Here is a 21,914-nt window from a genome sequence, read left to right on the forward strand (position 1 = left end):
TCGCAACCATTTTCAAAAAATGATGTTGTCCATTTTTAACAAAAAAAAATCGAGGGTTATTTTAAAAATGAACACTTAAACTAAAACAATCAAGGCTTAAGCAATCAACCATTACGAAATTATTTTAACCAAGATAATATTGAAATGTAAAGATTTGTGGAATGAATGTAATAATAATAATATGTATATTTGTATATAATACGCATAATTGAGTATATGAATGTTAGCTTCGTACAATATTTTACATAAGACACAATTTCCGATCACTTGCTTGGGCAATTTAAGCATAATTGGAAGCATAATTGGATATGAGCGCCGCTGAGAAGCCGGTTATAAGGAATTTCGTGTACACATACGTATACATATGCACATACTATATATAATTCAAATAAATACTCTGTCAGTGAAAACCCATGCGCAGAGATGCGTATAGAGAAAAAACAAATATCTTTTTTTTTTCTTTTTCAAATTTATTATCAAAACTATGTGAAACTTACTACTAAATAGTCGTTTTTATAACTAATTCATCGAAAGAACATATATGGTACAATGCATCAAGAGACAGTAGTAACATTACCTTAAGGGATTTACCTTACTGCCTCCATCTAAATTTATTTCGTTTGTTTTTTCTAGTGCAGAAATATATGGCCAACAATCATTCAAATATATCACTACAAGAACACTGAACTACAACAATTTTTAAATATTTACATTCTACAATCATTGCTACATAGTCAAAAGAGATACCAATGGTCAATAAACTAAAAATATAAAATTAGCACGAAACACAATTCGGAATATGCTGCTACTCTTCAACGACCCTCAAATGAACAACGATTTCACAATCGCTATCGTCCTGCGTTGTTCTAACGGTAGTCGAGACCGACGAAGATTCTTCTGGAGTCGTACTGCTTAAGGTCGTTGCTTCACTCGAGGTTGACTCTGTAGATGAACTAGAAGAGGACGTCGGTGTTGTGTCTCCGTCAGTGGTTGATTCTGTTGATGTTGTAGAATAGGTGGTGGTACTAGAAGATTCATCTGCTGTGGTACTGCTTAAGGTCGTTGCTTCACTCGAGGTTGAATCTGTAGATGAACTAGAAGAGGACGTCGATGTTGTGTCTCCGTCAGTGGTTGATTCTGTTGATGTTGTAGAGTAGGTGGTGGTACTAGAAGATTCATCTGCTGTGGTACTGCTTAAGGTCGTTGCTTCACTCGAGGTTGAATCTGTAGATGAACTAGAAGAGGACGTCGGTGTTGTCCCTCCATCAGTGGTTGATTCTGTTGATGTTGTAGAGTAGGTGGTGGTACTAGAAGATTCTTCTGCTGTGGTACTGCTTAAGGTCGTTGCTTCACTCGAGGTTGAATCTGTAGATGAACTAGAAGAGGACGTCGGTGTTGTGTCTCCATCAGTGGTTGATTCTCTTGATGTCGTAGAGTAGGAGATGGTACTAGAAGATTCTTCTGGTGTTGTACTACTTAAGGTAGTTGCTTCACTCGAGGTTGAATCTGTAGATGAACTAGAAGAGGACGTCGGTGTTGTGTCTCCGTCAGTGGTTGATGCTGTTGATGTTGTAGAGTAGGTGGTGGTACTAGAAGATTTTTCTGGTGTTGTACTATTTAAGGTAGTTGCTTCACTCGAGGTTGAATCTGTAGATGAACTAGAAGAGGACGTCGGTGTTGTATCTCCGTCAATGGTTGATTCTGTTGATGTTGTATAGTAGGTGGTGGTACTAGAAGATTCTTCTGCTGTGGTACTGCTTAAGGTCGTTGCTTCACTCGAGGTTGAATCTGTAGATGAACTAGAAGAGGACGTCGGTGTTGTGTCTCCTTCAGTGGTTGATTCTGTTGATGTTGTAGAGTAGGTGGTGGTACTAGAAGATTCATCTGCTGTGGTGCTGCTTAAGGTCGTTGCTTCACTCGAGGTTGAATCTGTTGATGAACTAGAAGAGGACGTCGGTGTTGTGTCTCCGTCAGTGGTTGATTCTGTTGATGTTGTAGAGTAGGTGGTGGTACTAGAAGATTCATCTGGTGTTGTACTACTTAAGGTAGTTGCTTCACTCGAGGTTGAATCTGTAGATGAACTAGAAGAGGACGTCGGTGTTGTGTCTCCGTCAGTGGTTGATGCTGTTGATGTTGTAGAGTAGGTGGTGGTACTAGAAGATTTTTCTGGTGTTGTACTATTTAAGGTAGTTGCTTCACTCGAGGTTGAATCTGTAGATGAACTAGAAGAGGACGTCGGTGTTGTATCTCCGTCAGTGGTTGATTCTGTTGATGTTGTATAGTAGGTGGTGGTACTAGAAGATTCTTCTGCTGTGGTACTGCTTAAGGTCGTTGCTTCACTCGAGGTTGAATCTGTAGATGAACTAGAAGAGGACGTCGGTGTTGTGTCTCCGTCAGTGGTTGATTCTGTTGATGTTGTAGAGTAGGTGCTGGTACTAGAAGATTGTTCTGCTGTGGTACTGCTTAAGGTAGTTGCTTCACTCGAGGTTGAATCTGTAGATGAACTAGAAGAGGACGTCGGTGTTGTGTCTCCATCAGTGGTTGATTCTGTTGATGTTGTAGAGTAGGTGGTGGTACTAGAAGATTCATCTGCTGTGGTACTACTTAAGGTCGTTGCTTCACTCGAGGTTGAATCTGTAGATGAACTAGAAGAGGACGTCGGTGTTGTCTCTCCATCAGTGGTTGATTCTGTTGATGTTGTAGAGTAGGTGGTGGTACTAGAAGATTCTTCTGCTGTGGTACTGCTTAAGGTCGTTGCTTCACTCGAGGTTGAATCTGTAGATGAACTAGAAGAGGACGTCGGTGTTGTGTCTCCATCAGTGGTTGATTCTGTTGATGTTGTAGAGTAGGAGATGGTACTAGAAGATTCTTCTGGTGTTGTACTACTTAAGGTAGTTGCTTCACTCGAGGTTGAATCTGTAGATGAACTAGAAGAGGACGTCGGTGTTGTGTCTCCGTCAGTGGTTGATGCTGTTGATGTTGTAGAGTAGGTGGTGGTACTAGAAGATTCATCTGCTGTGGTACTGCTTAAGGTCGTTGCTTCACTCGAGGTTGAATCTGTAGATGAACTAGAAGAGGACGTCGGTGTTGTGTCTCCATCAGTGGTTGATTCTGTTGATGTTGTAGAGTAGGAGATGGTACTAGAAGATTCTTCTGGTGTTGTACTATTTAAGGTAGTTGCTTCACTCGAGGTTGAATCTGTAGATGAACTAGAAGAGGACGTCGGTGTTGTATCTCCGTCAGTGGTTGATTCTGTTGATGTTGTATAGTAGGTGGTGGTACTAGAAGATTCTTCTGCTGTGGTACTGCTTAAGGTCGTTGCTTCACTCGAGGTTGAATCTGTAGATGAACTAGAAGAGGACGTCGGTGTTGTGTCTCCGTCAGTGGTTGATTCTGTTGATGTTGTAGAGTAGGTGGTGGTACTAGAAGATTCTTCTGCTGTGGTACTGCTTAAGGTCGTTGCTTCACTCGAGGTTGAATCTGTAGATGAACTAGAAGAGGACGTCAGTGTTGTGTCTCCGTCAGTGGTTGATTCTGTTGATGTTGTAGAGTAGGTGGGGGTACTAGAGGATTCTTCTGGTGTTGTACTACTTAAGGTCGTTGCTTCACTTGCGGTTGAATCTGTAGATGAACTAGAAGAGGACGTCGGTGTTGTGTCTCCGTCAGTGGTTGATTCTGTTGATGTTGTAGAGTAGGTGCTGGTACTAGAAGATTGTTCTGCTGTGGTACTGCTTAAGGTCGTTGCTTCACTCGAGGTTGAATCTGTAGATGAACTAGAAGAGGACGTCGGTGTTGTCTCTCCGTCAGTGGTTGATTCTGTTGATCTTGTATAGTAGGTGGTGGTACTAGAAGATTCATCTGCTGTGGTACTGCTTAAGGTCGTTGCTTCACTCGAGGTTGAATCTGTAGATGAACTAGAAGAGGACGTCGGTGTTGTGTCTCCGTCAGTGGTTGATTCTGTTGATGTTGTAGAGTAGGTGGTGGTACTAGAAGATTCATCTGCTGTGGTACTGCTTAAGGTCGTTGCTTCACTCGAGGTTGAATCTGCAGATGAACTAGAAGAGGACGTCGGTGTTGTGTCTCCGTCAGTGGTTGATTCTGTTGATGTTGTAGAGTAGGTGGTGGTACTAGAAGATTCATCTGCTGTGGTACTGCTTAAGGTGGTTGCTTCACTCGAGGTTGAATCTGTAGATGAACTAGATGAGGACGTCGGTGTTGTGTCTCCGTCAGTGGTTGATTCTGTTGATGTTGTAGAGTAGGTGGGGGTACTAGAGGATTCTTCTGGTGTTGTACTACTTAAGGTCGTTGCTTCACTTGCGGTTGAATCTGTAGATGAACTAGAAGAGGACGTCGGTGTTGTGTCTCCGTCAGTGGTTGATTCTGTTGATGTTGTAGAGTAGGTGGTGGTACTAGAAGATTCTTCTGCTGTGGTACTACTTAAGGTCGTTGCTTCACTTGAGGTTGAATCTGTAGATGAACTAGAAGAGGACGTCGGTGTTGTGTCTCCGTCAGTGGTTGATTCTGTTGATGTTGTATAGTAGGTGGTGGTACTAGAAGATTCTTCTGCTGTGGTACTGCTTAAGGTGGTTGCTTCACTCGAGGTTGAATCTGTAGATGAACTAGAAGAGGACGTCGGTGTTGTGTCTCCGTCAGTGGTTGATTCTGTTGATGTTGTAGAGTAGGTGCTGGTACTAGAAGATTCTTCTGCTGTGGTACTGCTTAAGGTCGTTGCTTCACTCGAGGTTGAATCTGTAGATGAACTAGAAGAGGACGTCGGTGTTGTGTCTCCGTCAGTGGTTGATTCTGTTGATGTTGTAGAGTAGGTGGTGGTACTAGAAGATTCATCTGCTGTGGTACTGCTTAAGGTGGTTGCTTCACTCGAGGTTGAATCTGTAGATGAACTAGATGAGGACGTCGGTGTTGTGTCTCCGTCAGTGGTTGATTCTGTTGATGTTGTAGAGTAGGTTGTGGTACTAGAAGATTCATCTGCTGTGGTACTGCTTAAGGTGGTTGCTTCACTCGAGGTTGAATCAGTAGATGAACTAGAAGAGGACGTCGGTGTTGTCTCTCCGTCAGTGGTTGATTCTGTTGATGTTGTAGAGTAGGTGGTGGTACTAGAAGATTCATCTGCTGTGGTACTGCTTAAGGTGGTTGCTTCACTCGAGGTTGAATCTGTAGATGAACTAGAAGAGGACGTCGGTGTTGTGTCTCCGTCAGTGGTTGATTCTGTTGATGTTGTAGAGTAGGTGGTGGTACTAGAAGATTCATCTGCTGTGGTACTGCTTAAGGTGGTTGCTTCACTCGAGGTTGAATCTGTAGATGAACTAGAAGAGGACGTCGGTGTTGTGTCTCCGTCAGTGGTTGATTCTGTTGATGTTGTAGAGTAGGTGGTGGTACTAGAAGATTCATCTGCTGTGGTACTGCTTAAGGTGGTTGCTTCACTCGAGGTTGAATCTGTAGATGAACTAGAAGAGGACGTCGGTGTTGTGTCTCCGTCAGTGGTTGATTCTGTTGATGTTGTAGAGTAGGTGGTGGTACTAGAAGATTCATCTGCTGTGTTACTGCTTAAGGTGGTTGCTTCACTCGAGGTTGAATCTGTAGATGAACTAGAAGAGGACGTCGGTGTTGTGTCTCCGTCAGTGGTTGATTCTGTTGATGTTGTAGAGTAGGTGGTGGTACTAGAAGATTCATCTGCTGTGGTACTGCTTAAGGTGGTTGCTTCACTCGAGGTTGAATCTGTAGATGAACTAGAAGAGGACGTCGGTGTTGTGTCTCCGTCAGTGGTTGATTCTGTTGATGTTGTAGAGTAGGTGGTGGTACTAGAAGATTCATCTGCTGTGGTACTGCTTAAGGTCGTTGCTTCACTCGAGGTTGAATCTGTAGATGAACTAGAAGAGGACGTCGGTGTTGTGTCTCCGTCAGTGGTTGATTCTGTTGATGTTGTAGAGTAGGTGGTGGTACTAGAAGATTCATCTGCTGTGGTACTGCTTAAGGTGGTTGCTTCACTCGAGGTTGAATCTGTAGATGAACTAGAAGAGGACGTCGGTGTTGTGTCTCCGTCAGTGGTTGATTCTGTTGATGTTGTAGAGTAGGTGGTGGTACTAGAAGATTCATCTGCTGTGGTACTGCTTAAGGCCGTTGCTTCACTCGAGGTTGAATCTGTAGATGAACTAGAAGAGGACGTCGGTGTTGTGTCTCCGTCAGTGGTTGATTCTGTTGATGTTGTAGAGTAGGTGGTGGTACTAGAAGATTCATCTGCTGTGGTACTGCTTAAGCGGGTTGCTTCACTCGAGGTTGAATCTGTAGATGAACTAGAAGAGGACGTCGGTGTTGTGTCTCCGTCAGTGGTTGATTCTGTTGATGTTGTAGAGTAGGTGGTGGTACTAGAAGATTCTTTTGGTGTTGTACTGCTTAAGGTCGTTGCTTCACTCGAGGTTGAGTCTGTAGATGAATTAGAAGAGGACGTCGGTGTTGTCTCTCCGTCAGTGGTTGATTCTGTTGATGTTGTAGAGTAGGTGGTGGTACTAGAAGATTCATCTGCTGTGGTACTGCTTAAGGTCGTTGCTTCACTTGAGGTTGAATCTGTAGATGAACTAGAAGAGGACGTCGGTGTTGTGTCTCCGTCAGTGGTTGATTCTGTTGATGTTGTAGAGTAGGTGGTGGTACTAGAAGATTCATCTGCTGTGGTACTGCTTAAGGTGGTTGCTTCACTCGAGGTTGAATCTGTAGATGAACTAGAAGAGGACGTCGGTGTTGTGTCTCCGTCAGTGGTTGATTCTGTTGATGTTGTAGAGTAGGTGGTGGTACTAGAAGATTCTTGTGCTGTGGTACTGCTTAAGGTCGTTGGTTCACTCGAGGTTGAATCTGTAGATGAACTAGAAGAGGACGTCGGTGTTGTGTCTCCGTCAGTGGTTGATTCTGTTGATGTTGTAGAGTAGGTGGTGGTACTAGAAGATTCATCTGCTGTGGTACTGCTTAAGGTCGTTGCTTCACTCGAGGTTGAATCTGTAGATGAACTAGAAGAGGACGTCGGTGTTGTGTCTCCGTCAGTGGTTGATTCTGTTGATGTTGTAGAGTAGGTGGTGGTACTAGAAGATTCATCTGCTGTGGTACTGCTTAAGGTCGTTGCTTCACTCGAGGTTGAGTCTGTAGATGAACTAGAAGAGGACGTCGGTGTTGTGTCTCCGTCAGTGGTTGATTCTGTTGATGTTGTAGAGTAGGTGGTGGTACTAGAAGATTCTTTTGGTGTTGTACTGCTTAAGGTCGTTGCTTCACTCGAGGTTGAGTCTGTAGATGAACTAGAAGAGGACGTCGGTGTTGTGTCTCCGTCAGTGGTTGATTCTGTTGGTGTTGTAGAGTAGGTGGTGGTACTAGAAGATTCATCTGCTGTGGTACTGCTTAAGGTCGTTGCTTCACTTGAGGTTGAATCTGTAGATGAACTAGAAGAGGACGTCGGTGTTGTGTCTCCGTCAGTGGTTGATTCTGTTGATGTTGTAGAGTAGGTGGTGGTACTAGAAGATTCATCTGCTGTGGTACTGCTTAAGGTCTTAGCTTCACTCGATGTTGAATCTGTAGATGAACTAGAAGAGGACGTCGGTGTTGTGTCTCCGTCAGTGGTTGATTCTGTTGATGTTGTAGAGTAGGAGGTGGTACTCGAAGATTCATCTGCTGTGGTACTGCTTAAGGTCGTTGCTTCACTCGAGGTTGAGTCTGTAGATGAACTAGAAGAGGACGTCGGTGTTGTCTCTCCGTCAGTGGTTGATTCTGTTGATGTTGTAGAGTAGGTGGTGGTACTAGAAGATTCATCTGCTGTGGTACTACTTAAGGTCGTTGCTTCACTCGAGGTTGAGTCTGTAGATGAACTAGAAGAGGACGTCGGTGTTGTGTCTCCGTCAGTGGTTGATTCTGTTGATGTTGTAGAGTAGGTGCTGGTACTAGAAGATTCTTTTGGTGTTGTACTACTTAAGGTCGTTGCTTCACTCGAGGTTGAATCTGTAGATGAACTAGAAGAGGGCGTCGGTGTTGTGTCTCCGTCAGTGGTTGATTCTGTTGATGTTGTAGAGTAGGTGGTGGTACTAGAAGATTCATCTGCTGTGGTACTGCTTAAGGTCGTTGCTTCACTCGAGGTTGAGTCTGTAGATGAACTAGAAGAGGACGTCGGTGTTGTCTCTCCGTCAGTGGTTGATTCTGTTGATGTTGTAGAGTAGGTGGTGGTACTAGAAGATTCATCTGCTGTGGTACTGCTTAAGGTCTTAGCTTCACTCGATGTTGAATCTGTAGATGAACTAGAAGAGGACGTCGGTGTTGTGTCTCCGTCAGTGGTTGATTCTGTTGATGTTGTAGAGTAGGAGGTGGTACTCGAAGATTCATCTGCTGTGGTACTGCTTAAGGTCGTTGCTTCACTCGAGGTTGAGTCTGTAGATGAACTAGAAGAGGGCGTCGGTGTTGTCTCTCCGTCAGTGGTTGATTCTGTTGATGTTGTAGAGTAGGTGGTGGTACTAGAAGATTCTTTTGGTGTTGTACTACTTAAGGTCGTTGCTTCACTTGAGGTTGAATCTGTAGATGAACTAGAAGAGGACGTCGGTGTTGTGTCTCCGTCAGTGGTTGATTCTGTTGATGTTGTAGAGTAGGAGGTGGTACTCGAAGATTCATCTGCTGTGGTACTGCTTAAGGTCGTTGCTTCACTCGAGGTTGAGTCTGTAGATGAACTAGAAGAGGACGTCGGTGTTGTGTCTCCGTCAGTGGTTGATTCTGTTGATGTTGTAGAGTAGGTGGTGGTACTAGAAGATTCATCTGCTGTGGTACTACTTAAGGTCGTTGCTTCACTTGAGGTTGAATCTGTAGATGAACTAGAAGAGGGCGTCGGTGTTGTCTCTCCGTCAGTGGTTGATTCTGTTGATGTTGTAGAGTAGGTGGTGGTACTAGAAGATTCTTTTGGTGTTGTACTACTTAAGGTCGTTGCTTCACTTGAGGTTGAATCTGTAGATGAACTAGAAGAGGACGTCGGTGTTGTGTCTCCGTCAGTGGTTGATTCTGTTGATGTTGTAGAGTAGGAGGTGGTACTCGAAGATTCATCTGCTGTGGTACTGCTTAAGGTCGTTGCTTCACTCGAGGTTGAGTCTGTAGATGAACTAGAAGAGGACGTCGGTGTTGTCTCTCCGTCAGTGGTTGATTCTGTTGATGTTGTAGAGTAGGTGGTGGTACTAGAAGATTCATCTGCTGTGGTACTGCTTAAGGTCTTAGCTTCACTCGATGTTGAATCTGTAGATGAACTAGAAGAGGACGTCGGTGTTGTGTCTCCGTCAGTGGTTGATTCTGTTGATGTTGTAGAGTAGGAGGTGGTACTCGAAGATTCATCTGCTGTGGTACTGCTTAAGGTCGTTGCTTCACTCGAGGTTGAGTCTGTAGATGAACTAGAAGAGGACGTCGGTGTTGTCTCTCCGTCAGTGGTTGATTCTGTTGATGTTGTAGAGTAGGTGGTGGTACTAGAAGATTCATCTGCTGTGGTACTACTTAAGGTCGTTGCTTCACTCGAGGTTGAATCTGTAGATGAACTAGAAGAGGACGTCGGTGTTGTGTCTCCGTCAGTGGTTGATTCTGTTGATGTTGTAGAGTAGGTGGTGGTACTAGAAGATTCTTTTGGTGTTGTACTACTTAAGGTCGTTGCTTCACTTGAGGTTGAATCTGTAGATGAACTAGAAGAGGGCGTCGGTGTTGTGTCTCCGTCAGTGGTTGATTCTGTTGATGTTGTAGAGTAGGTGGTGGTACTAGAAGATTCATCTGCTGTGGTACTACTTAAGGTCGTTGCTTCACTCGAGGTAGAGTCTGTAGATGAACTAGAAGAGGACGTCGGTGTTGTGTCTCCGTCAGTGGTTGATTCTGTTGATGTTGTAGAGTAGGAGGTGGTACTCGAAGATTCATCTGCTGTGGTACTGCTTAAGGTCGTTGCTTCACTCGAGGTTGAGTCTGTAGATGAACTAGAAGAGGACGTCGGTGTTGTCTCTCCGTCAGTGGTTGATTCTGTTGATGTTGTAGAGTAGGTGGTGGTACTCGAAGATTCATCTGCTGTGGTACTGCTTAAGGTCGTTGCTTCACTCGAGGTTGAGTCTGTAGATGAACTAGAAGAGGACGTCGGTGTTGTCTCTCCGTCAGTGGTTGATTCTGTTGATGTTGTAGAGTAGGTGGTGGTACTAGAAGATTCATCTGCTGTGGTACTGCTTAAGGTCGTTGCTTCACTCGAGGTTGAGTCTGTAGATGAACTAGAAGAGGACGTCGGTGTTGTGTCTCCGTCAGTGGTTGATTCTGTTGATGTTGTAGAGTAGGAGGTGGTACTCGAAGATTCATTTGCTGTGGTACTGCTTAAGGTCGTTGCTTCACTCGAGGTTGAGTCTGTAGATGAACTAGAAGAGGACGTCGGTGTTGTGTCTCCGTCAGTGGTTGATTCTGTTGATGTTGTAGAGTAGGAGGTGGTACTCGAAGATTCATCTGCTGTGGTACTGCTTAAGGTCGTTGCTTCACTCGAGGTTGAGTCTGTAGATGAACTAGAAGAGGACGTCGGTGTTGTCTCTCCGTCAGTGGTTGATTCTGTTGATGTTGTAGAGTAGGAGGTGGTACTCGAAGATTCATCTGCTGTGGTACTGCTTAAGGTCGTTGCTTCACTCGAGGTTGAGTCTGTAGATGAACTAGAAGAGGACGTCGGTGTTGTCTCTCCGTCAGTGGTTGATTCTGTTGATGTTGTAGAGTAGGTGGTGGTACTAGAAGATTCATCTGCTGTGGTACTACTTAAGGTCGTTGCTTCACTCGAGGTTGAATCTGTAGATGAACTAGAAGAGGACGTCGGTGTTGTGTCTCCGTCAGTGGTTGATTCTGTTGATGTTGTAGAGTAGGTGCTGGTACTAGAAGATTCTTTTGGTGTTGTACTACTTAAGGTCGTTGCTTCACTTGAGGTTGAATCTGTAGATGAACTAGAAGAGGACGTCGGTGTTGTCTCTCCGTCAGTGGTTGATTCTGTTGATGTTGTAGAGTAGGAGGTGGTACTCGAAGATTCATCTGCTGTGGTACTGCTTAAGGTCGTTGCTTCACTCGAGGTTGAGTCTGTAGATGAACTAGAAGAGGACGTCGGTGTTGTCTCTCCGTCAGTGGTTGATTCTGTTGATGTTGTAGAGTGGGTGGTGGTACTAGAAGATTCATTTGCTGTGGTACTACTTAAGGTCGTTGCTTCACTCGAGGTTGAATCTGTAGATGAACTAGAAGAGGACGTCGGTGTTGTGTCTCCGTCAGTGGTTGATTCTGTTGCTGTTGTAGAGTAGGTGGTGGTAGTAGAAGATTCATCTGCTGTGGTACTGCTTAAGGTGGTTGCTTCACTCGAGGTTGAATCTGTAGATGAACTAGAAGAGGACGTCGGTGTTGTCTCTCCGTCAGTGGTTGATTCTGTTGATGTTGTAGAGTAGGTGGTGGTACTAGAAGATTCATCTGCTGTGGTACTGCTTAAGGTCGTTGCTTCACTCGAGGTTGAATCTGTAGATGAACTAGAAGAGGACGTCGGTGTTGTCTCTCCGTCAGTGGTTGATTCTGTTGATGTTGTAGAGTAGGTGGTGGTACTAGAAGATTCATCTGCTGTGGTACTGCTTAAGGTGGTTGCTTCACTCGAGGTTGAATCTGTAGATGAACTAGAAGAGGACGTCGGTGTTGTCTCTCCGTCAGTGGTTGATTCTGTTGATGTTGTAGAGTAGGTGCTGGTACTAGAAGATTCTTGTGGTGTTGTACTACTTAAGGTCGTTGCTTCACTCGAGGTTGAATCTGTAGATGAACTAGAAGAGGACGTCGGTGTTGTGTCTCCGTCAGTGGTTGTTTCTGTTGATGTTGTAGAGTAGGTGGTGGTACTAGAAGATTCATCTGCTGTGGTACTGCTTAAGGTCGTTGCTTCACTTGAGGTTGAATCTGTAGATGAACTAGAAGAGGACGTCGGTGTTGTGTCTCCGTCAGTGGTTGTTTCTGTTGATGTTGTAGAGTAGGTGGTGGTACTAGAAGATTCATCTGCTGTGGTACTGCTTAAGGTCGTTGCTTCACTCGAGGTTGAATCTGTAGATGAACTAGAAGAGGACGTCGGTGTTGTGTCTCCGTCAGTGGTTGATTCTGTTGATGTTGTAGAGTAGGTGGTGGTACTAGAAGATTCTTGTGGTGTTGTACTACTTAAGGTCGTTGCTTCACTCGAGGTTGAATCTGTAGATGAACTAGAAGAGGACGTCGGTGTTGTGTGTCCGTCAGTGGTTGATTCTGTTGATGTTGTAGAGTAGGAGGTGGTACTCGAAGATTCATCTGCTGTGGTACTGCTTAAGGTCGTTGCTTCACTCGAGGTTGAGTCTGTAGATGAACTAGAAGAGGACGTCGGTGTTGTCTCTCCGTCAGTGGTTGATTCTGTTGATGTTGTAGAGTAGGTGGTGGTACTAGAAGATTCATCTGCTGTGGTACTGCTTAAGGTCGTTGCTTCACTCGAGGTTGAGTCTGTAGATGAACTAGAAGAGGACGTCGGTGTTGTGTCTCCGTCAGTGGTTGATTCTGTTGATGTTGTAGAGTAGGTGCTGGTACTAGAAGATTCTTTTGGTGTTGTACTACTTAAGGTCGTTGCTTCACTTGAGGTTGAATCTGTAGATGAACTAGAAGAGGACGTCGGTGTTGTGTCTCCGTCAGTGGTTGATTCTGTTGATGTTGTAGAGTAGGAGGTGGTACTCGAAGATTCATCTGCTGTGGTACTGCTTAAGGTCGTTGCTTCACTCGAGGTTGAGTCTGTAGATGAACTAGAAGAGGACGTCGGTGTTGTGTCTCCGTCAGTGGTTGATTCTGTTGATGTTGTAGAGTAGGTGGTGGTACTAGAAGATTCATCTGCTGTGGTACTACTTAAGGTCGTTGCTTCACTCGAGGTTGAATCTGTAGATGAACTAGAAGAGGACGTCGGTGTTGTGTCTCCGTCAGTGGTTGATTCTGTTGATGTTGTAGAGTAGGTGCTGGTACTAGAAGATTCTTTTGGTGTTGTACTACTTAAGGTCGTTTCTTCACTTGAGGTTGAATCTGTAGATGAACTAGAAGAGGACGTCGGTGTTGTGTCTCCGTCAGTGGTTGATTCTGTTGATGTTGTAGAGTAGGAGGTGGTACTCGAAGATTCATCTGCTGTGGTACTGCTTAAGGTCGTTGCTTCACTCGAGGTTGAGTCTGTAGATGAACTAGAAGAGGACGTCGGTGTTGTCTCTCCGTCAGTGGTTGATTCTGTTGATGTTGTAGAGTGGGTGGTGGTACTAGAAGATTCATCTGCTGTGGTACTACTTAAGGTCGTTGCTTCACTCGAGGTTGAATCTGTAGATGAACTAGAAGAGGACGTCGGTGTTGTGTCTCCGTCAGTGGTTGATTCTGTTGATGTTGTAGAGTAGGTGGTGGTACTAGAAGATTCTTTTGGTGTTGTACTACTTAAGGTCGTTGCTTCACTTGAGGTTGAATCTGTAGATGAACTAGAAGAGGACGTCGGTGTTGTGTCTCCGTCAGTGGTTGATTCTGTTGATGTTGTAGAGTAGGAGGTGGTACTCGAAGATTCATCTGCTGTGGTACTGCTTAAGGTCGTTGCTTCACTCGAGGTTGAGTCTGTAGATGAACTAGAAGAGGACGTCGGTGTTATCTCTCCGTCAGTGGTTGATTCTGTTGATGTTGTAGAGTAGGTGGTGGTACTAGAAGATTCATCTGCTGTGGTACTGCTTAAGGTCGTTGCTTCACTCGAGGTTGAGTCTGTAGATGAACTAGAAGAGGACGTCGGTGTTATCTCTCCGTCAGTGGTTGATTCTGTTGATGTTGTAGAGTAGGTGGTGGTACTAGAAGATTCATCTGCTGTGGTACTACTTAAGGTCGTTGCTTCACTCGAGGTTGAATCTGTAGATGAACTAGAAGAGGACGTCGGTGTTGTGTCTCCGTCAGTGGTTGATTCTGTTGATGTTGTAGAGTAGGAGGTGGTACTCGAAGATTCATCTGCTGTGGTACTGCTTAAGGTCGTTGCTTCACTCGAGGTTGAGTCTGTAGATGAACTAGAAGAGGACGTCGGTGTTGTCTCTCCGTCAGTGGTTGATTCTGTTGATGTTGTAGAGTGGGTGGTGGTACTAGAAGATTCATCTGCTGTGGTACTACTTAAGGTCGTTGCTTCACTCGAGGTTGAATCTGTAGATGAACTAGAAGAGGACGTCGGTGTTGTGTCTCCGTCAGTGGTTGATTCTGTTGATGTTGTAGAGTAGGAGGTGGTACTCGAAGATTCATCTGCTGTGGTACTGCTTAAGGTCGTTGCTTCACTCGAGGTTGAATCTGTAGATGAACTAGAAGAGGACGTCGGTGTTGTGTCTCCGTCAGTGGTTGATTCTGTTGATGTTGTAGAGTAGGTGGTGGTACTAGAAGATTCTTTTGGTGTTGTACTACTTAAGGTCGTTGCTTCACTTGAGGTTGAATCTGTAGATGAACTAGAAGAGGACGTCGGTGTTGTGTCTCCTTCAGTGGTTGATTCTGTTGATGTTGTAGAGTAGGTGGTGGTACTAGAAGATTCATCTGCTGTGGTACTACTTAAGGTCGTTGCTTCACTCGAGGTTGAATCTGTAGATGAACTAGAAGAGGACGTCGGTGTTGTCTCTCCGTCAGTGGTTGATTCTGTTGATGTTGTAGAGTAGGTGGTGCTACTAGAAGATTCATCTGCTGTGGTACTGCTTAAGGTCGTTGCTTCACTTGAGGTTGTGAAGCAGTGTGGTGTCGTACTTCTTAAAGTCAATGAATCACTTTTTGGCGTTTTCTTTTTGGGTGTATAATATGGACTTTGCGATGTAGTAGTTACATACGCTGTAGTAGAGCTCTCAGTTAATGTTGTAAGCTCTGTGGATGTGCTGTACGAAGGAGTTGTAGTTGGCAACTTCGTGGTGGTCGTTGTTTTATTTTTACATACTTTTCGGAACTCGATGATGAACTTAAAACTGCTTAGTCCTTTGGGCAATACTATTTGTGGTGTGTTTATGGGCATGTCGGACCCGAGGGCCACTAATAAACATAGGACGAATATCTGATTTCGCATTTTGGCCTTTGTTATAGATGGGCGAGCATATTCAGAAATTCTTATAAAATGAGTTTCGCTAATTTATGGATTTTTTCGATGAGCTGCGGGTGGTAGAATTTTATGTAGATTTGCCTAAATATATATTACGGAAATTTTGTTTTTGCTTTTCTGAAAAAAAAAAACAAAAAAATTGTATATGCTTATGGTGTTATTTTCTGAGTCTGTTAAGCAAGTGCTGTCATATGTTGATCACGGCTAACTGGGGCTTGGCCATAACTGTTCGGTGTTTGGTATTTTACATATACTCGTAGCTCGTATCAGACTATCTGCACACAATTTCGTGATAACAAATGTGACTCTTCTGTGTTTTGTCTAAACTTTGGGTCCATTCTAATAATGTATTTCAATTGAAAGTACTCGGTAAGCAAATGATACCACTGAGTAATGGAAATAACAATTAAGTTTTAACTTGATAATAAAATGCCTCTAGAACGACTGAACAAAATCGCATGAATTAGTTATCTGAATTCTCGACTACTTTTCTTTAATCTCGACGAATCATTCGACGGTATTAGCGTTATAAAATACCCCAGGATCATGATCGTCTTACATAGTGCGGCGAAAAGAAGTTAATGTAAAAAACTAGGTCGGTTAACTCATTGCATCTTCCTTACGGGCGTTGAAATTAAGCTATCGGTGGTGTAAAGAAAAGTATTGAAGAAAACTGAAAAAATATGATCGTTTTCACCCCGGTGGCCGAGTCTACGCTACCGCTACGACCCGAATTTATACTTTTTCTCTTGCCGGCAAGTGCCCATCCTAGCGTATGGCGCAGATGACGATATCCGATAAGGCATCACTTGGAGTGTTCGAGAGAAAGATTCTGCGGAAGATTTTTGGACCTTTGCACGATGACGACGAGAAATATCGCAGATGATGGATCGATGAGCTGTATGAGCTTTACGACGACATAGACCTAGCGCAGCGTATAAAGATCCAGCGGCTACGTTGGCTGGGTCATGTCGTCCGAATGGATACAAACGCTCCGGCTCTGAAAGTATTTGATGCGGTACCAGCTGGTGGTAGCAGAGGAAGAGGAAGGCCTCCTCTACGTTGGAAAGATCAGGTGGAGAAGGACTTGGCTTCACTTGGTGTGACCAATTGGCGCCGGTTAGCACGAGGAAGAAACGACTGGCACGCTTTGTTAAACTCGGCCAAAATCGCGTAAGCGGTTATCGCGCCAAATAAGAAGAAGAAGAAATTGTGTTCCGATAACAAGAAAATAAGCATGAACGGCCAGGAACTTATTATTATTCATTGCGCACACTTTCTAAATACAATAACTGACCTAACTATGGGAAAACGAATTCGGAGCCCAAAGGGACATAATAACGAAATATAGGGCAAGAAGTAACCAAGTTATTATAAAAACACATTTCGGCAGTTTTTAGAAGGATCAAAACATAATGTTTGTATTGTACCGAAGTAATCTCAACATAAACTTTAAATACAGCAATGGACTTCTCCAACTTATTTTTCAACCCAGTCTTATACGAGGGTTCCCTTTAATATTTTGTACTTAATAATGAAAACACATTTAAATAATAATGAAAATGATCTTATTGTTTTTCAAAATATTCTCCTTGGAAGCCATTAAACTTTTGCATTCGCTTGAACCAATTTAAACTTGAACCAACCAAAGCAATTTTTCCACTCAGAAGTGGAGCTGTTCGAAGATTTCAACAGCTTCAAAATATGCCTTTATTTTTTATGTTCGGAAGCAAAAAAAATCATTAAGTATCAATTCAGGGCTATATGGCTTGATGAGCCAATAATTCGGTCTTTTGAATGCTCAAAATTCTCTCCAAAGACTTCTGGCAAAAAAATAGTTGTGTACCACTCAGAATTTACTATTTTAAGATTCTCTACGGCGGCCGCCATAACCAAATGAGTTGGTGCGATAATTGGCACGATAACCGCTTACGCGATTTTGGCCGAGTTTAACAAAGCGCGCCAGTCGTTTCTTTCTCGTGCTAAACGGCGCCAATTGGACACACCAAGGGAAGCCAAGTCCTTCTCCACCTAATCTTTCCAACGCAGAGGAGGCCTTCCACTTCCAAGCCGGAGCGTTTGTATCCATTCGGACGACATGTCCCAGCCAACGTAGCCGCTGGATCTTTATTCGCTGCGCTATGTCTATGTCGTCGTAAAGCTCATACAGCTCATTGTTCAGCAATAAAATGAAGAAAAAGTGGTTTCTAATAGTGGTCGCCCCTCGGCAGGCAATGGTAAACCTTCAAGTGTATTTCTGCCATGATAAAGCTCCTCCTAAAAAATATCTGGCATTCGGAGTCGGCTTAAAACTGTAAGTCCCTCCATTTGTGGAAAAATATCAAGACGCACAACGCAAATAGGAGAAGGAGCTCCGCCAAACACCAAACAGAAGTATGTGCGCCAATTATTTACTTATTTTTAGTGGTACAGTTGCGACATGACAAGATTCTCCGAAGAAACTGGCTATCATTTAAGATGCTTCTTCCGAGAACAGCGTTTGCTAAATTAAGATCGTCTTGGAGCACCCATACTGCCGATTGCTGTTTTGTCTGCGGCTCATATGTATAGATCCAAGATTCGTCACATATTACGATGTCATAGACATGCTTTGAATCAGCGCGGTGGAATTTCTTGAACATTTCTTTACATCAATCGAAACGAGTCATTTTTTGGCCAATTGTCATATTTGCGGTATTCAAACTTGCGCAGATAAAAGAAAATCCTTCCTTCAGTACACATACATGGCTTCAGCCAGATGGTGCAACAGTGACATATCCTGCCCACTCAAGACCCCCGACCTATCTTTTCTATAAAGTCTATGAAACAAACTCAGCGGCCTTCTCAGCACTAAAAAAAATATCGTTGGCGAGGTTTGTGGCCTCCCGAAATCACTTCTCCAGCCAGTGGTAGGGAATATAAAGGTCAGATTCCAAAAGTGAATTCAACATAATGGTCCACATTTAGAAGAAAAAGTTTTTTTGTCTTAGTTCTTTTTTAATTTAGCTTTTTATTCCTAATTCTTCCACTGGGCGCCCCGTATGTATCCATTGCATCTTATCATACTTTTCGACCATTTAAAGGTGGCAATACGATTCAAAAAGAATGTTTGTGTTTGTTGTAAAGAATATTCGACGCATTTTTCAACACTACTATGATCAAGATGAAAAATTGAAGCAAAACGGTAAAAAAAAGTTTTTTATTGACCCAATACAGTATTGCGTAGAAAAGGTGAAGCCAAGGATAACGAAAATGTCCAGTGCCGACTAAAGGCAATGTTGACCTTTGGTTTTAGGTCACCATTCAACCTGAATACACAAATATTTCTTACAGACAGACAATGGCTGAATAGTTCTATATTGGCGTTCTAATCGATGTGGGCACACATTTCCCGTATGTGGCGTAAACTCGCCAAGAACGGCGCGTCGTCCATTGCGTGATATTGTGTAAAAATTTCTGGCAAGAAAAGGCAATGCTAAGGCAATCACCTTAAAGCACCAATATCGCCCAATTCGACTTCATTTTATTGCTGAAAATTAATTCCCTCCTGAAACCTCCTTATCAAGGAAGCTGTATTCGCGCTGCTGAACAGAGAAGCTTCGTAGGGTTAGCAAGGGCGTTTCTAATCTAAGCAGTGTTCCAATGGTCAATGATCGGGATCTGCTTAAAAAAGTCACGCAAGTACAACAACAAATATATGATCCTAATAGAGATCTGGCTAAATTTATGATCCGTTCTGTTCATTTTGTTTCCCTCATTAGTTTGGCAAAAGGCTGTGCGCCTTTTGAAATTTGTAGCACTGACAAGAGAATGAACTGGTATGAAGTAAATTAGAAAAGCTTTCATTTCAGCGCTAAATTTCATGTTGAATGAGGTTTTTTGCAAAAAAATTGTTTTCTTAATTTTTTATTAGGCGTAGACGGCCGCCGTAGCCGAATGGGTTGGTGCGTGACTACCATTTGGAATTCACGGAGAGAACGTTGGTTCGAATCTCGGTGAACCACCAAAATTAATAAAAACATTTTTCTAATAGCGGTCGCCCCTCGGCAGGCAATGGCAAACCTCTGAGTGTATTTCTGCCATGAAAAAGCTTCTCATAAAAAATATCTGCCGTTCGGAGTCGGCTTGAAACTGTAGGTCCCTTCATTTGTGGAACAATATCAAGACGCACAACACAAATAGGAGGAGGAGCTCGGCCAAACACCCAAAAAAGGTTACCAATTATATATTATATACAATATATATAATTATTATTACGGCAAATTAATAATACTAGAATTGATTAGCTCTTGAAGGACCAGTTATAAAGGGTATTTCGAAATACGCCTCTAGATAAATAAAACATGTAAACATTTACAAGTAGATTTCTTTCAGGTTTCACAATTTTATTAAAAAAAAATCCGCCAAACAGTCGATTCATGAATGGCTTATTGTTGAGAACGTCGAGATACCGATGTGAAAGGTTATTCAGCAACACTTTAAGTTACAGCAGCAATATTCTCAACAGTACATCCTTTTTTATACTCGGCAGGACCAATTTTTTGAATGTTTTTCACCAACTTTTGAATTTTCGACTCTTTCGGCGTATTATTTCCACGAAAAATTTACGAAATACAAATTGGGAATTTTGTTGCTGCTCTCCATTTTCATAATATTTTTCAGTTATTTTAACGCGTTGTTCTATCTATTGTTTTTTTTATTTTTTCTATCGCGTAAAATTGTATTTCTGTCTACTTGACAAATGTCAAGAATGACTTAAAAAAGAAATACCATCTAGGAGTTATTCCCTACTGGCAACTAAGCTTCGATTTTGAAAGACCCTTTACTATGCAGATTTTCAGTTGAAATATCGTTCTCTTGAAAATGTATATTATTGACAGGTCCTTCAGCTTCTGCAAATATTGAATGTTGTGCATAATAAATCCACAAATAATTATTTTAACCATTGAGTCCCAGTCCGTATTTTCCTTGAAATGACGTAACCATGTAAATCTTGTTTTAAGTATCTCGAATGCAATTTCGACAACAATTCTTGTGGAAGAATGTAAAATGTACTGCCAGAACAGAAGTTTTATAGCAGAAGTTTTACTCCAGTGGGCATTAATCGTGATACTGAACTGGATAATCCAAGGAAGCACACTAATTTGAAAAAGTTAGGGGACGAGAACCTGTGAAGTTTGTTGGTATAATTTTACTTCTAACATAAAAAGTTTATATTTTATTGAGGAATTCCCGAAACTTTATTGTTACACCCCATAAATATATGCCATTGAACCGGACAACTTTTGTTTGTATGCAACTAACCGCACTTGATTAACAGACAATTTTTTGTTTTATATGCATACATTTAGTTGAAAAAAGTTTTCTAAAATCAAATCTCGTTGCACATTTGAAAGTGTCCTTTTCGTTTTGTTCTCTATTCACTCGAATCTTTTCACAAGGATAAGGTATTCAGTATACACTTAAGGCTCTGGGCCATTTATTTCTTCAAATATTTATTTAATTATTTTATAATATTTTTCCTCACTTAATTATTACTTCTTATCTATTATTCGCGTTTCCGCGTCGACTCGATCCAAGCAACTGAGATCGAACTTTGAGTTGTTGCTATTTAATTAAGACCTTTTTGCGAAGCAATAATTCATATTTTACTTACCTTCAAACAAAAGCACGCGACAAATCCCTTAGTTCCGAACGTGGTTGGGTGTCATTTTCATTTCCACACCCAGCTAAGATACCATGAAAATGTGTATGTGTGTCGGAAGTAGTTTTAAATATATTTACTACTTAGTTAAAATTGGCACGAGCTTATGAACGCATAAACACTAAAAAAACCGTTTTTGAAATAGTTCATTGCTTACTCAAGGGTCGAAGCTTGAATTTATTCTGTAAACAGTACGCCCTACTTAATACGCAGTTACTACATATTTAAATGCATGGAAATAAAATAATGAAAAAAGTTTCGAATAGATATTTGAAAATATGCATACCAGATTTCCGGATATGAGACATAAAAATCGCCAAAAAAATGTTTGCGATAGAAAATATCCGTTTGCATTTATGCAACAAATCTTGGGTAAGCGCAGTGATTTACAATTTTGTTTCCGTGAAGTTATTTTATATATAGAAATAAATAGAAGCAGTTAATAGAGCAAATTTCAATTTTTTTTATTGGAATAGAAACCGAGCATATAAACCTGAATGCAGCCCATGTGTAGACTCTTCTAGCAAAATAAAATTATAGTACAGCAGTCTAATTTTATTTTATTTATTTATTTATATATATATATATATTTTTTTTTTTGTAAAGTGAACCAAAATTTCCAAATTTGGTCATAGAAATAATTATATTAAGTGTTATAAACAGATTACTGATAAAAATATTATTGTGTATCTTCTATAGTTAAATTTCAGAAGTATAATTTTTGTCAAACATCTCAACCCAGCTCAGCTTTTTACGGACCAATTTAACGCCTTTATTAAGAAAAGTCAGAAAAGTTCTTTTAAATAGCAGATTTAAAGACTAAAATATTCTACGAAAATATTTGTTAGAAAATTTCAGCATAGGTTGTCGAAGACACAAAAATCGTTAATACAAGTTGGCGTAAAATTAATTACCCTATCAGAAGATTTATAATTTTTGCAATTAATTTTTATAATTTTTCGCGTCATTGGTCAATGATTGAGCTAAGGTTAGGTTTTCAAGTTGGCACTACTTTTTTCGTAGATGGTCTTTTTGACAGCTGTCACTTGATTTATGCTCAGTTTGGTTTGCCATTTCATAATGAATAGA

General features: G+C 42.1%; 1 protein-coding gene across 1 annotated transcript; it reads right to left on the minus strand.

Moving 5' to 3' along the window:
* Positions 1–492: 492 nt before the first annotated feature.
* Positions 493–20,680, minus strand: LOC129238171 (mucin-22-like). Its single transcript, XM_054873204.1, has 14 exons — positions 20,467–20,680; positions 14,281–15,171; positions 14,103–14,196; positions 13,576–13,925; positions 11,142–11,235; positions 9,346–9,836; positions 8,508–8,697; positions 8,218–8,234; positions 6,244–6,888; positions 6,137–6,170; positions 5,539–5,606; positions 5,116–5,454; positions 4,879–5,013; positions 493–2,970 (listed from the first exon to the last, which is right to left on the minus strand). Exons 2-14 carry the CDS (start codon positions 15,086–15,088, stop codon positions 806–808), a joined length of 5,430 nt encoding a protein of 1,809 aa, XP_054729179.1. The 5' UTR covers positions 15,089–15,171; positions 20,467–20,680; the 3' UTR covers positions 493–805.
* Positions 20,681–21,914: the final 1,234 nt, after the last annotated feature.

The sequence above is a fragment of the Anastrepha obliqua genome, chromosome 2 (assembly GCF_027943255.1).
Source record: "Anastrepha obliqua isolate idAnaObli1 chromosome 2, idAnaObli1_1.0, whole genome shotgun sequence".
Taxonomy (NCBI): domain Eukaryota; kingdom Metazoa; phylum Arthropoda; class Insecta; order Diptera; family Tephritidae; genus Anastrepha; species Anastrepha obliqua.